Source organism: Pleurodeles waltl, chromosome 2_2 (genome assembly GCF_031143425.1).
Source record: "Pleurodeles waltl isolate 20211129_DDA chromosome 2_2, aPleWal1.hap1.20221129, whole genome shotgun sequence".
Lineage (NCBI taxonomy): Eukaryota > Metazoa > Chordata > Amphibia > Caudata > Salamandridae > Pleurodeles > Pleurodeles waltl.
The window spans coordinates 149,176,690-149,191,848 of NC_090439.1; the positions used below are offsets into that span (position 1 = coordinate 149,176,690).

Consider the following 15,159-nt stretch of genomic DNA (forward strand, 5'->3'; position numbering starts at 1 on the left):
TATGTGCACCATCTAAGTCTACATTTAATGAAAGGCACAGTGTGTATCTGAGATAATGGGATATGGGAGGATGCTCTGGAAGGTACAAAAGGAGCACTAATGAACTGAGAAGGAAAACTCCTGTTTGTGTACCGGGATCCACAAGACACTCAAGGTGACCATGATGTTCAATACATGGGATGAGAACTTGAAGGGAGTTGCCAATTTCAACTGTGTAAGGAAGATGGAAAGTTGGTGTTGGTGATGTTGATTTCTCTAAGGTTCTGTAAGGTTAAATGAGGAGTTTCCCATAACTTAGCTAGAATACTTAGAATAAATCGTTTTCAAATGATTAGGCAAGAGGACTGCAACTTATATACTGACCCAAATTTTATTTCTTATCTTTTGTATTGCTGCAACTGAGATACATGTATGCCTTACGCTTGTAATATTTAATCTGATTCAATGCTTCACTTCACTTAAGCTGATTCTGTATTTATATAGCATGTTCTTGAGACTCATTTACATACTTTTGACTTTAAATCTGTAATATATCTTTAATCTTTACTCTCCGTCTCAAGGATTCAATGTGTGACCAAATAGGCTACACTGATAATTGATTTGACGTGTAGATTGTAACTCCCTTTACCCCTTGAGACTCCTAAAAAGGTCTGTCTGAAGAAGAGAAGCGAGAATATGGGCCCGAGCATCATCATTAGTGACTTTACTTCTTCACCTTGCCAAGGGTTGTGGTTATTACTTGAGGTGGGACCTTACCACCGTCAACTAATATCCCACTTTCTAACAAGTACAAATAAATTCTTGAAGAAATTAGCAGGCTGGAACAAAATTTGTATTTACTAAAAATAAACAGCTGTAATCTGTGGCAAAATGTGTTGTAGATTGTGCATGAAAATTACAACTTTGTGTTCTCTTTGGGAATTCTTCTTTATTTGTCCACAAAAAAAAGCTTGTGATAATAGCTACAATTGTGATATTAAGAAACTAGCAGGTGAACGTGAATGGGATCTCGGTAGTTTGAGGCTGCAACATATGTCATGCATTGTAACATACAATATGAGCTTGAGTGTTCTCTGTAATGCTCCATTTCCATGACACATGAGCGTAAATATACCTCGAAGAAGAACGATAGAAAAATGAAAATAAGTGGAAGTTAAAAGTGAAGAAAGCTCATGAAAACATGCTGTTAGGTAATAAGGCGTGTTAATTATTTTTTTAACTGTCAGAAGCAGAAAGGTTTTTTTAGTAATTTTCATGGATGCTTTGCTTAAATGCACTTGTGTAAAACGGTTTACTTAGTAACTGTGAAATCAAAACTGCTGTACACATTCCGGTTTGCTTGGCGCACCTTGAAAGTCTTGGAATATTTCATGATTGTCCATTTAGCCTCCAGGCTTTTTAGTCAATGTATGTGCAAATTCTGGTTCAGAATATGTCTTGTCAATGTATTTTTAAAAAAAATAACCCTAGGGAAGAAATGCTCCCAACATTTTTAGTGAAATGTGAGTTATCTTACTTGGCTGGTTCCAAACGATTTCTGCTAAGTAGTTACATTCCATTCATTTCAAAGCTCACCATTCAGACCGGTTTTTAATTGCTCACACCTAAAGCATACTGGACAGCAAGTCCATCTTAAAAAAATGCAAATGTCCTTTTAACACTGAAGATTACAAAATGATGAAAAATTGTAACTAATTGTTTAAGGTTCATGTGATAAAATAAATGGCAGAAAAGAGGACATTCCAGCTGGAGTGGCAGCATTCTTAGTATTTACACCAGTCATTACATTTCTACTTTATGCTCCGGTCTAGTGTTACTTCAACAGTGTTTTATAAACTGTTTATATTTTTTGTAGTCATTTTGCAGAGGTAGCCAGAGAAATTACACGAACCAGCTTTCTCACATCTGCAGAACCACCATTCAAGCACACACAAACACAGACACACACACCCGTACAAAAAAAAACAAATCAATACGACCGCACAGCTAATAATTTCACCTAGTTTTAAAACATACAAGCAAGTCTCTCTCTCATCAGAGAATCATGTGCAAGTTTTTAAAACGTCTCACATTCCCATCAGGTCCCGTATTATTTCACCTTGACACCACTCAGTGCCATCATAAAGGTGAAAATTGATTTCTCAGAGTACCATCTAAACCAAAAAGAAGCAACTACGTCAATAGATTTTTTTGTTATGTCAATACTATGGTGAGCTGCTTCAAAAAAAATCCTGACGGTACTGATTTCATTACATCTGTCGTTATAGTCTCACAATACATTTTATGTATGCTTGTATGTATATGTACCAAGTTTGAACACAGAAAGCTATATAGTAAGAAAACACCACACACAGGGCACGGTAAGGCTGCACAACGTGTAAGGCCAATGCAACTTAATTACTAGCTAGTAGGAGGGTTGCTCTACGTGATATTTTAGGATATTGCAGGAGGTCCCATCACTGCTGGATCAGATGTTCCTTTAACATGTGTCTCTGGCTCCTCTCTGAACCTGAGTAGTGGGGAAGCTTTTAATATCTGTGTTGTGATGGAGTTGCAGATCCTGGCTTTGTCACATGTGAAGACCTTCCCCTTCCTGACATTTTTTGTTGCTAGTCAGATGGCTTTGTGTAGGCCACGGGATATGCTAATCTTGCTTGGTTGATAGTGTAGCAGTTTCTGAGTCACATATTTAAATACGATGGAGCAGAGCTTGAAAATGAGGTGGATGTGTCGTTCTTTACATTAAGTAGGCGAAGTGTCTATTTCACTCACTGACTAATACTTTTCTTACAGTTTTAACTCATTTTCTTTTAGTGTTCCAGTTCCACCTTGTGGGAAATTATATTCATAATTTGGGTACAAAAATGAAACCGAAGATCTATTTTCCAGTCTTGTTTTCCATACATTTATACAGTGGCGTGATAATTTCTTATGATTTTTAACTAAGACAAGACAATACTATACCAATACTATGGAAAAAGAAAACACCTAATTGAAATGTTTGCAAATGTTCATGTGCTCATGTAGCAACTGTTGGAACAGCTAAGGCTAAATATATAATGATGAGAATGACAAAGAGTTGTGTCTTTGCATCATAATGGACTCAGCTGCACTGGCACCCACACTGAAACCACAGTGGCTCACATTTATAGCTAAAACTAAACAACATACGTTTGTGTGGGCTGTTCTAATATGTTACTGGCCTGACTTAAAAAATCCTTGTTGAGATTGGGTGAGGTTTGTTGAGGGCTCCAAGGAATACAAATCAAATGTAGGTGTGCAAATATTCTTTTTGTTACCATCGTGAACTCTTCTTCTAAAAATGTGATTTTATACTCGTAAATGGAATTGCAGATGTTGTTACACCACAAAGGGTACATTTTAAGTGTATGCAAATCTGCCCACTGGAGTGGGATGTGGGAATTCGAGGGCAGATATAACTGCCTAAAAAGGCAAACAACAAAACACTTGCAAGATCATGGACGTTCTCAAACATTCCCTTCTGCCATTTTTTGGAGGTTTAGCCAGTAAGTCCCATTCCAGGATGGAAATTGGAAGTGAACAACCCCAAAATCGTTGGGGCCCTAGAGAAAAACATTTTGCTGGAGGACAAAAAAGTGTAAATAACGTGTGCATTATATCAATTCATACGTATTGTACACTTGTTACATTTATGTATATGAAACTTCATATACACTGGATCACGATGTGAAAAAAACAATAGTTGCAGCTTCAAAGGAGTTCTCATAAAATGATATAGGAGAAAGAAAAATCAGAAATGTAAACAAAATCCCACTGAGGTATGTTTAGGCTCGTCTAGACCAGCTGTCGGTAGCCAGGTTTGATTCAATGGAGCTTATTATAAGTGGGCCACAATTTGGACCGTTGTTGCCACTCCAACAGTTACCACAGTCATCAGTAATTTCCGGGTGTATTCCAACAATTGGTCTCTGAGAAGTGGGAAACAGCAAGAGTGAACCAGATTCCAACAATTATTCCGTATTCTGCCTTAGAGAAGTGACAGGGTGAAATGCTCCTGGTCCGGAGAGTTCTAGCAGGAATTGTATTCCTGATGTGGCTGTTAACCGCGGTTACCAGTTCCATTGGTAATACCAGACCTCTCTTAAGAGGGTCTTATAATGTAAGTCGTTCTAGACCTGAGCACAGAGCAAAATGTAATCTCATGGTTACATTCCTAGATGGTAAATTATTAATGAATAGCCAACATTAAAATAAAATGTTCCCATGTATAATGCACTCAGGGCCAGATTCATCCTTTTTCACGCAAAACTGCGTTAGCGCAGTTTTGCGTGAAAAAGTATATCGCCGGCTAGTGCCATTCTAAGATGCCAGTCGTGTGCCATATTTATGGAATGGCACTAGTTGGCGCTAATGCCCTGTTGCGTCCTTAGAAAGGACGCTAACAGGGTGTGGGAGGCGTAGGGAAAACCCAGCCTTGTGCACCGAATTATGGCGCTACATTGTCTAGAGGCAGAAAAATGCCCCTAAGCAGTGTAGAGCCTTTTTCTGGAGCACAACCCCCACTGACATGGCTCCTGTCTTAGTGAAGACAGGAGCCATGATCACCACCCCCAATGGACATGTCCCCTGGGCATGGCCACTCGGGCCAATGCCGTGTAGGGGGCCCCGTGTCAGGGCCCCCGAGCGGGGAAACCAAAATACTTACTGGGACTTACCTGGGTTGGGTCCCCCATCCTGTGGTGTCCCTCTGGTGTGGGTGGAGGGGGGTGGGGGTGTCCCTGGGGCCAGGGACGGTCTCCTATAGGCACTTTCCATGGTCTATGACCATGGAAATATGCCTATAGGTCCGCTTACGCCTGCCCATACCCAGGCGTTAAATAATGGCGCTAATCAAGCTTAGTGCCATTATTTAAGGTCCCCATCCCCCTATACTGGATTTTAGCACGGGATAAATATGGCGCAAAGGCCATATCATCCTTTTCTGCACGGGAATGCCTACCTTGCATCTCATTGACGCAAGGTAGGTTTTCACGTCCAGAAAACAACGTTAACTCCATAACTTTGGCGCTAGACGTGTCAAGTGGCAAAGTATAAATATGGAGTTAGGTTTGCGCTGACTTGGCGTAAAACATAATGACACAAATTCAGCGCAAACCGAGTATAAATATGGGCCTTAGTCAAAAGTCAAAGTAAATTCACTTCTATGCATCACACTGTGCAGAAAGTTCAAATTATTTTTTGCCATTCATTTTCATTTTCATGCTACCTGGGCACTATTTATGATGCAGAATTTTTTTCTCATAACCCACATGGCTGTTGAAAAAAACCCAATATATTTTTCCATTTCATGTTAAATAGACACTGCTCAGTAGCTGCCAAACATTATACTAGGTCACCGAGCTAGGAGACCCTATCCACTAAACCTCTAACGCCACACATACGAAAATAATTGGACATGTCACTTCAATCCTGTATTGATGGTGGTGTACAGTGGATGCCAGTAAACTGTTAGCAGCTACAGCACAATAGACAGTTAAGCACTTCAATAGGTAGCTAAACAAAAACCTGTTAAAAGTAAAGGACAACATGCATGTCAGACCTTGTTTGGGGGTGGCCCACAAGATAGTCACAGGGTACTCGATCCCAAATGTGGTGGTTTACATCGTATGCTACTGGTGTCTGTTTGTCTCTCCCACAAGGGATCTGCAGCAGAGCCAAAAGCCTTCCTTTCCGAGACTGTCAAGGTAGTGAGTGTGAGCAGAAACAGGCTTCTCAGGGAGGTAGTTTGGGAGCAACAGCTCAGAACGCAAAAGTCAGATGACTGACATAATAACAATATCCACCCCGTGGTTATTTTTTTTATTAAAAACAAAATACCTCTAACATCGCAGAAGTACTAAATACTACACAATCAAATCAGACCCGGGGTGTCTCATGCTTCAGAACCAATTTGGGTTGGTATATTTACAGATGTTATTCAGATGCAACTTTTGTGTAAAGTGATGCTTCTTTCAGAAGATAGCACTGGGGGTGACTTCAATCAGGAGTACCCACAACAGGGACACAATGACCTGTAAGAACTCTATACCAATTAATCAGCCTTCCTGAAGCACTAATCAGGGCCAACTCGACAGACCTGTGCGAAAACCTTAAATAACCCATTTATCTAAAATAAAACTGTTTACATAATTCTCACATCCTTGTAAATTAATGTCTTCATGCATGCGTGTCTATGATTAGCTGTTTTTATCAGGCTACTTTCACCAGGGACCTTTTCGTAAAGGTGTGAGTTCACCAGGATAACTGTGCACCTGTTTTTACGAGATTGCACTTTCTAAAGCACACACCCTTAACTCATAATTACTCAGAGGTAACGGATGTGCTGCAAATATCACAGCTCGAAAGTAAAGGAAGGGACCGAGAGCTCACTGTTAGCAGAGCTGTCTTCAGCACGTGCACTAACCAGAAGAAAGTTCACGTTAATGTATGTGCTCTAGAAAGTGCAATCCCAAAAAGTGCAGGCGCACAGCTGTGACCTTGCGAGAGGGCAAACCTTCATGACATAATCTCTATTTCTCAATATTTAATCCACCATTTTCATAGTCTGGATCTCCGTTAAAACATAACTGACCAACAACACTAAGCTAGTCAAGCATTTTCAAATCAGTGGAAAGTGCACTCGCAATTTCTTCATCCTTCTTCAGCACTGGAACTACTTTGGATCCTACAGGTAGCACAGTGGACAAAGAGGAAGCCAGTTCCCGATTCTGTAAGTACATGCCAAATGTAGTCTGTGAAATACAGAAATAAAAATGAATTAATTAGTAAGCGGTTACATCGATTATGGTGCGACTTTGTTAATGTTTCTCATGCAATTATTTTACAGTTTTTACAGTATATACATAGAAATACTCCTCGCTTACTTCTGGAATTTAGGAGTAAACCAAGAGTACTACAAAAGTAAGTCATCAAAACATATTTTTGAATCAGGCTTTATATATTTCTATATAAACTATAACTTTATTTTCATGGGTATATTTCCTTCAATTTTATTTAAATAGGGATACTTAAAATATATTCATTATTATATTTATTTATATTTTTTTATGGCACAACCTATAAAATAATTGGCCGCAATTCACAAAAAAACAACCAGTACAACTGCATACAAAATTGTATATTTCCACAGCTATGTGGTTTTAAGCTTTATGCGATCCAAACATTTTGCAAAGGTGCAGCAGGAAGGATGCACAGGTCACAGTTATCAAGAAGTAAACTAAAGAAAGTTTTCTAATACGAGTGTTTAGCGTAGGCAGTGGTCTTCGAGCAATCCAGTAGTACATGTTTAAGTACTCCTAATTGGCTTTTTAAATTGGCCTCAAAATCCCTATATTGCTATCAAATGTTAAAGTTCATGCACAATTAGTGCAGCTACAAGGCACTGTAGCCTGGCTGCACTTTTAACAATAGGGAATGGACACTTCCAGGCTTATTCACAAAAGATTAGGAAAAAGAGCACTTCTGTAATGCTAGTTCCTGTACTCACCGATATTTTTCTGAATCAGCCCCTAAATTGGAGAAGGGGAAATAGCAATACATTTGAATGCAGCCTTCTATCGGTTAACAATGAAAGCACTAGCTTTTCACCTTTGCTCTTTATGGCAAGTCGTGTAAACAATGTGTGAAACCTCTATTATTAGAGTATGAGATTAGATGCAGGAAAAAAGAATGTGTTAGACTTTTCATCCTTGGCGTGGTCTCCCTCAACTTTTTGCCTCTGTTTCCCAGTTTGTTGATGTGTGCTGGACTCTGATTTTGCTGTTTTTGTTACACTGGGCACTTTACCACTGCTAACCAGTGCTAAAGTGCAATTGCTCCTTTACAAAATGTATATGTCATTGGTTTATCCATGATTGGCATATTTGATTTATTAGTAAGTCCCTAGTACAGTGCACTAGAGGTGCCCAGGGCCTGTAAATCAAATGCTACTAGTGGGCCTGCAGCAATGGTTGTGCCACCCACATAAGTAGCTCTGTAATCATGTCTCTGACCTGCCATTGCAGTGTCTGTGTGTGCAGTATTAACTGTAAATTCGACTTGGCAAGTGTGGATAAGTGTGGCACAATGGTTAGAGCGGCAGACCCTGAAGCAGAGATCTGGCTCAAGACCAGGGTTCAAGTCCCGCTTTGGCAGGTCTTGGGCTCAATTCCCTTGGACCAGATAATTCTCGCCTTGGTGACTAATCTAATTAATGGGTCCCACTCTGCAACTCTGGGCAATAGCTTGCTTAATCTCCACAACGGCCCGACAGTGCTTGGATGCCTGGCTTCACCCTGGGGGTGCCCAGGAGTGGGCACCTCACAGGGAAAAGCCAGGAGGGGTTCCATAGCAGTATGAGTACAGCGCCTTGAGACCCTAACGGGTGAGTAGTGCGCTATACAAGTGCAAAGTTTACAGTTTTACCCACTTGCCAGGCCTAAGCCTTCCCTTTTCTTACATGTCAGACACCCCTAAGGTAGGCCCTAGGTAGCCCCCAGGGCAGGGTGCAGTGTATGGTTAAGGTAGGACATATAGTAATGTGTTTTATATGTCCTGACAGTGAAATATTGCTAAATTTGTTTTTCACTGTTTCAAGGCCTGTCCCTCTCGTTGGTAAACATGGGGGCTACCTTTAAATCTGATTAAAGTGTAGATTCCCTTTGGGAGCGGATGGACATGTGGAGTTTGGGGTCTCTGAGCTCACAATTTAAAAATACATCTTTTAGTGAAGTTGATTTTAAGATTGCTTGTTTATAAATGCCACTTTTCAAGAATTTTCTTGCTTATACCATTTTTGTGACTCTGCCTGTTTGTAGATTCCCTGTCTGGGTCAGTTTGACAGTTGGGCTGGTTGCACCTCACACTAGACAGGGACACAAAGGGAGCTGGGGTGTAGCCTGCATATCCTGATGAGCCATCTGTGCTAGGAAGGAGGGGAGGAGTGGTCACTCACACCTGAATGGGCTGTGCCTACCCTCACACAATGCAGTCTCCAATCCCTGGTGAGTGTCTCGGGCCTGGCCTGGGCAAGGCAGGATTTCACATTCAAGAGAGACTTTGCTTTGAAGTAGTCCTACTTCAAATGAGAAATTGGGTATAATAAGGGCACCCCAAACCACAGACTTTAGAACAATTCTGGAAACCAAGAGGAACCTCTGCCTGGAGAAGAGCTGAAAAGCTGAGGAAGAAGAGCTGTCCTGCCTGTGACTGTGCTTTGTGGAGTTATCCTACAGTTGCTGCTTCTGCCAGAGTAAGAGGGCACAGACTGGACCTTGTGTGCCTTCCATCTTGTGAAGATCCCCAAGGGCTTGATTTAGAGCTTGCCTCCTGTTGTTTGAAGTCTCAGAGACAGAAAAGACTTCTCTCTCCCAGCACCTCGAGTCTCTGGAGAGACTCCTCCTCTGCCCTGTGGTGCCCACCCAGTTCCTGGGACCCTGAAAGGAGAAGCTGGCAGCCTAAGAGGAAGAAATCCACGCACAGAAAGCCCAGCGTGGAAAAGATCGACGCAACTCAGATCTGCAGGTGGGAAATCGATGCGCCGCCGGCTGTGCGGCTCTAAATCGACGCTGGCCTGTAATGTGACCGAAGAATCGATGCACGGAGCTGGAGAAATGACGCGCAGCATCGCTGACAGAGGCTGGTGAGAACACAACATGCGCTGCGTGGTTTGCACCCAAGGTACATTTTCATGCTAACAGTGTTAGTGTGTGTTTAAAACTACATGACTACTCTTTTTGCTTTTTAATTGATAACTTGACTTGTGTATTGTGGATTTTTGTTGTTTTGGTCTTGTTTTGTTTAGATAAATATTCTCTATTTTTCTAAACCTGTGTTGTGTCATTTTGTAGTGATTTCATTAAGTTTCTGTGTGTGTTGGTACAAATACTTTACACCTAGCACTCTGAAGTTAAGCCTACTGCTCATGTCAAGCTACCAATGGGGTGAGCAGGGGTTAGCTGACGGTGATTCTCTTTTACCCTGACTAGAGTGAGGGTCCTTGCTTGGACCGGGGGTAACCTTACTGCCAACCAAAGACCCCATGTCTAACAGAATGGCTCTACTGAAAGCAAAGAAGTGACATGCCAAGTCATTACTTTGTAACAAACCATAATGCTAACTCATGGAGGGTAAGTATATTTGCCAAGTAAAAACATCTGTAAACATTTCAGTTGAATTATGTGAATCAATGATAAGACCATTGTGCTAGATGGTTATAGTTCCCTGTTGGCATGGGGGCAGCTTTTTTGTGCTTTAACTGTTTTGCTAATAATTTATGCAATTGAAGACATGCTGTGTACCGTTTTGACACTATTTGTTTGTTTTACAATAGTGAATTAATATTCTAAAATAGAAAATCATGAGAATAAGCATAATTACTGGTTGTGCAGCGGGGGGACAAACAACTACAACCCCCATCCCTCTTGTTAACGCTGATTTTAATAATGAGTATTCATGTATTCTGAGTGTTGAAATTGTGTAGAAAATGTAATAACTTAAAGGAAAATAATGCACACATTTGAAGGTGCGTCCACGAGTGTGGCCACCAATGTTCATGAAGAACACTTGTTAATGGCTTATTAATATGAACTGATGAGCTTATAATGTAGTAATATGTCATATTAAGGGTTATGCATTTTGTATTAGCTTTATTAATTGTAGGCTTTAACTTAGTGAGATCTTGGCCTACTTACACAGCCTCATATCAAGCTGTATTTCTTAGGCGTTTAATAAAATGTCTGCTTAGAGAATTAAATTGTGATTTTCCACTGTACTGTCCATGTGCCCGTAGATGAAATCTTTCTCATGAGAACTATTTTCTAGAAGATGCTGTACTTGCTAATGCAACAATGTTTGATGTAATGTGTGTGAGACCGACTTTCCCAGGAGAAGACAAAGACCATACTGACTGGAGTATAAACTGCAACAATATTGTTACGTGACAAGCCGAATGACGGGAGCGGGAAAAGAGGAGCCAATCATCAACATGTGAACCATGTACTAGTGGGAATGTAGATTTGAAGTTTTAGTTTTATTGGACAAAGTGTGAACATGCGAATCCTCAAACCAATTAGGATATGGGAAGTAGCCAGACTGCGCTGAGGGAAGACAGCGCATTTGCCCATATTCTATCCTGTCATAAGACCATTACTTTCTTAACCGTCTTGAGAAGAGACTTGCTTAACTTTTCTGCTTAAAGAGACTTTGCCTTTTCTGAAATTTGATGATGAATCCTGATGCCTTGCTCAGCAGGCTGATGTCCTGATGACGAAGACTATTTTCATTTGCCAATCAATTTGAGGAGAGGTATACTGTCAATTATATTAATTGCTATGTCTATTTGCTTTTGTTTCTAGGTACCAACCTCTATTTTGATAGAGCCATAGTTAGATGTTTTCCAAATTTGTGTTGACTAAATTGTTTTGCATGAAGCCCAAACATGCTATTCTAATCTAGTGTTAGTTAGGGTTCTCATGAAATAACAACTGATGTCTTCCCTTGCTGAAACTAAATGTAATATCGTTTCCACAGTTATTCCTGTTATTAATTTGCACTGTAACTTTGGAATGTGTAGTAGCTCAAGCTTTGATTAGATTGCGATTCATTCGCTGTTTCGGTCAGCCAGTGTTGTTTCTGAATATTTATCAACTGATTTTCAGATTGACTTGCTTTACATTAGAATTGTTAATATAGGGAAATAAATATTCTACCTTTTACATAAAGGTGAGGTTACACGACTGAAAGGTCATGGTGTGTGACAATTTCTGACTCCTATTGATTACTAATGTTGTTGATTGTTATTGATTATTGATCTGCATGTGTGGGATATATGGTGGGAAAACCTTGAAGCGAGTCAAAAGGTTCATCAACCTATTTGCATCTCCCTTGTAAGTTTACTTATTAAGGTCTTACGCGCTAACACTCTTTGCAACTGGAGCTGCCAAGGCGGGACTGAAAGTGCCAGGAGCCTCTTACGAGCCAGTGAGGTGACCAACTGTGAGGGAGACTGGCTGTGGAGCAGGAGGAACATCCAACTACTCCATCACTCCTTGCAGCTGGAGCTGCCAACATGGACCTTAACACACCAGGAGACACTTCTAAGCTGGTGAGGCGACTGGCTGTGTGGGAAAACGGTTGTGGAGCAGAGGGGATATCCAATTACAACCCCCATCACTCTTTGCAGATGATGCTGAAACTGCCAATGCAGACCTGAACATGCTAGGAGCTGCTTATAAGCTGGTGAGGTGGACCGCTATGTGGGAGACTGGTAATAGAGCATGGGTGACATCCAACTAAAACCCCCATCACTCTTTGTGGCTGGAGTCGCCAACACAGACTGGAACGTGCCGGGAGGCGCTTATAAGCTGATGAGGCAACCTGTTGCGCGGGACAGGCACGGGACGTTTCCAGGCCAAGTCCAGCCCAGAGGCAGATCCGTCAGCACCTGACCAAAGTTGAGGCGACCACCCCCCTTGGCTTAGCTTTTCTTCCAGTAAGACACGGTCAGTGATTAAAAGCAGTGTTGACTTTCAGGGAACAGATCATGTTACCGGTAAGAGCTGTAACCTTTTATTGCAACGAGGCCGGTTTAGACGCTGGGAGAGGAGGAATCCGGTTATGTCTGGGGGGGTCTACGATTACAGAAGCTGGTAAACTAGTTATTGTTCATACAATCTAATTGGCAAGGTACCCCTGGACAGTGGTTATTTGGTTTAAAGAACAGAGGAGCTGTTAAAGTTACCCTGGTTGTCGTTCAGCATGCCAATGGGGAAACGCAAGGCACTAGGTAGAGCGGGGAGGGGGATTTTGCTACCAACAAAACTCACTCAGAGAAGCCGAGTATCTTATCATATTTATCTTCAGCTGTGGGGCTTCTGGAAAAAGAAATCACTCATGTGAAGGACGAACTGGCACAGTGAGGAGGGAATGCAACATTACTTGCTGTCACCAAAGGCTCTTGATCACTTACAGGCAGGCCAGATATGAACCCTATAAACGCTGTAGCCCAGGTTCATCGTGGGGCACGGGTCCTAGCTGAAGTTCCCATTCTGTGCATTTCATGTTCAGAACAAGGGAAGGACTCTCAATCTCTGGCTCTCAAACGGAAGAAAAGAGAGGGATGGGGCCCGGGGAAGGAAGGTGGCTCATCCCCTAGATCAAAGATTAAACTAGGGAATAATTTGGTGGAGGATCTGATTGAAAGCAAGCTACAATCCTGCTTGGATTTCCTATATTTTAGACTTCAAATTTTGTTAGTTGAGCCTCTGGTGACCTGATGTAAACTATTGAGCATGTTATCCTGCATGAAAATGTTGGGAAATTAACAGGGTTCTCTTAGAGACCACTACTGGAACTATAGGTGGCTTCCCATATGGATAAGTCTATACCAGTTAGAAAGGGGAGGCTCACATCCAACAGCATTAAGCAAGCCAGGGTCAGTTGGACCCGAATCTATTTTGTGTAGAATTCCAGGAAATGAGTTTGGGGAGGGGTGTAATAGTATCAGTGATTTGGGTACGGATCTTATAATGGAAAATTCCATGTGTTTTAGGCATACAGCACCCCAGAGGGAAGCTGTTAAAAAACTAGCACCCCTAATCTGCCAATAATTGATCTACCTCCTGATGCTACCCCCTACATGGTGGTTTTGGGTAATGTTCCTCCTTTGGGTACTAATTCATCATATAGGGAGCTGAAGAATGAAGTAATGCATTGGTTGGGCTCCCATCTGAGCTTTGGTGTACCTACCTCTGATTGCATCAATATGGCAAGGACAGTAAATTGGCTGGGCAAGGAACCAAAAACCCTGGAGGGAGACTGCATTGTTGTTAATTTTGAGAGGGCTTATATGGCAGAACATGTGCTTTCTAGGAAGGATCTCAGCAGAGGTAGTTTTGTCTTTCGCAATCCAGGTTTTGCCATTGGGCTTTTTCCATAGACTGACACATGGGAAATTATTTACAGGGGTCCAGCAGAGATCTCGTATTATGTCTTATACACTGTGGCAGTCTACTTGCCCCCAAGTGATATGTCACAATAGATTTGCCCCTTGACCCAGTTGGATGCCTGTGATTGATGTGAACCTACAGCAGTAGAATCTTTGATTGGGGTGGAGCCTTCTGCATATGAGGTTATTTCTGCTCAGAAGGTGGATGTTACATGTTTAGGATGGGGATGACATAAGTTTACTTAGTTGGAATAAAGCAGGCCTGTCCCCTAAATTCAAGGAGGTGGAATGCATATGTTTTGTGAAAGGTTTCCAACTGATCTGTCTTCAAGAAATGTGGGAGTGTGAGAATGTGTTACATCTTGAGGGTTGTAAAACATAGTTTGTCAGCCATTCAGTTCGCTACTGGCCGAGCTAGAGGGGGTGTGATAATTTTTGTCTCCATTAGGATAAATGGGCGGGTAAAAGAGATAGCATCTACTGCTGATATTATTCGATCATTAAGGATTACACTCACCGGATCTTTAAGCATGTGCTGCTAAATTTTTATAAAGCCAAAACCTGGAATCTGGATATTACTAGTGTTCACAGTTTAATCATGTTCATGGAGCTGTTAGGGAGGCATCAGGGTGGGAGGATGACAAGCTATATATTGATGGTGGATTTAAACATGCACATCTGCAGGCTGGGGAATGTGGAAGGTCTCGTATACAATTCGCAGGTCCTGTCCTCTAGAATCTCTGGTAAATATTTTTTGAGCTGGGAGTCCCACATTCCAGAGAAGGTAATAAACTCACATTGTTGTTGTTGAGTGACTTCAATCTTGTGTAAACTTGGGGTGTGTTTGCAGTTCCTGAGGATGGGATATTTGCTCCAACGTAACAAGGAAGGGGCTGTTCCTTGATTATTGATTACATCTTTGTCTCTGTTACTATACTTCTTTTAATCACCAAATTTGAAGTCGTAGGCCACCCTTTTAGCAATCATAATTTCGTGGTATTGAATATAGGGGCTCCTAGACTAGGTGTAAGGAACATTGCCTGTCAGCAAACTGCTCCCCAGATTCAGATTCAGAGTAAATGTTTAAAATGGTCTCGAGTGGAGCCTGGTACCTTTGCAGCTGCTCTTTTATAAAGTTGCTAGATAGAATGGACAATTTGCCTAGAGCGGTGGTCTTCCTCGAATGAGGATCT

General features: G+C 41.5%; 1 protein-coding gene across 2 annotated transcripts in view; it reads right to left on the reverse strand.

Moving 5' to 3' along the window:
- Positions 1–5,445: 5,445 nt before the first annotated feature.
- Positions 5,446–15,159, reverse strand: part of MOCOS (molybdenum cofactor sulfurase) — a 2,173,869-nt gene continuing 2,164,155 nt past the window's right edge. For both annotated transcript variants that reach the window (XM_069219520.1, XM_069219521.1), the window contains one exon: positions 5,446–6,773. In XM_069219520.1, coding sequence (XP_069075621.1) covers positions 6,627–6,773 — 147 coding nt within the window. In that variant the 3' untranslated portion in view covers positions 5,446–6,626. The remainder of the gene's footprint in view (positions 6,774–15,159) is intronic.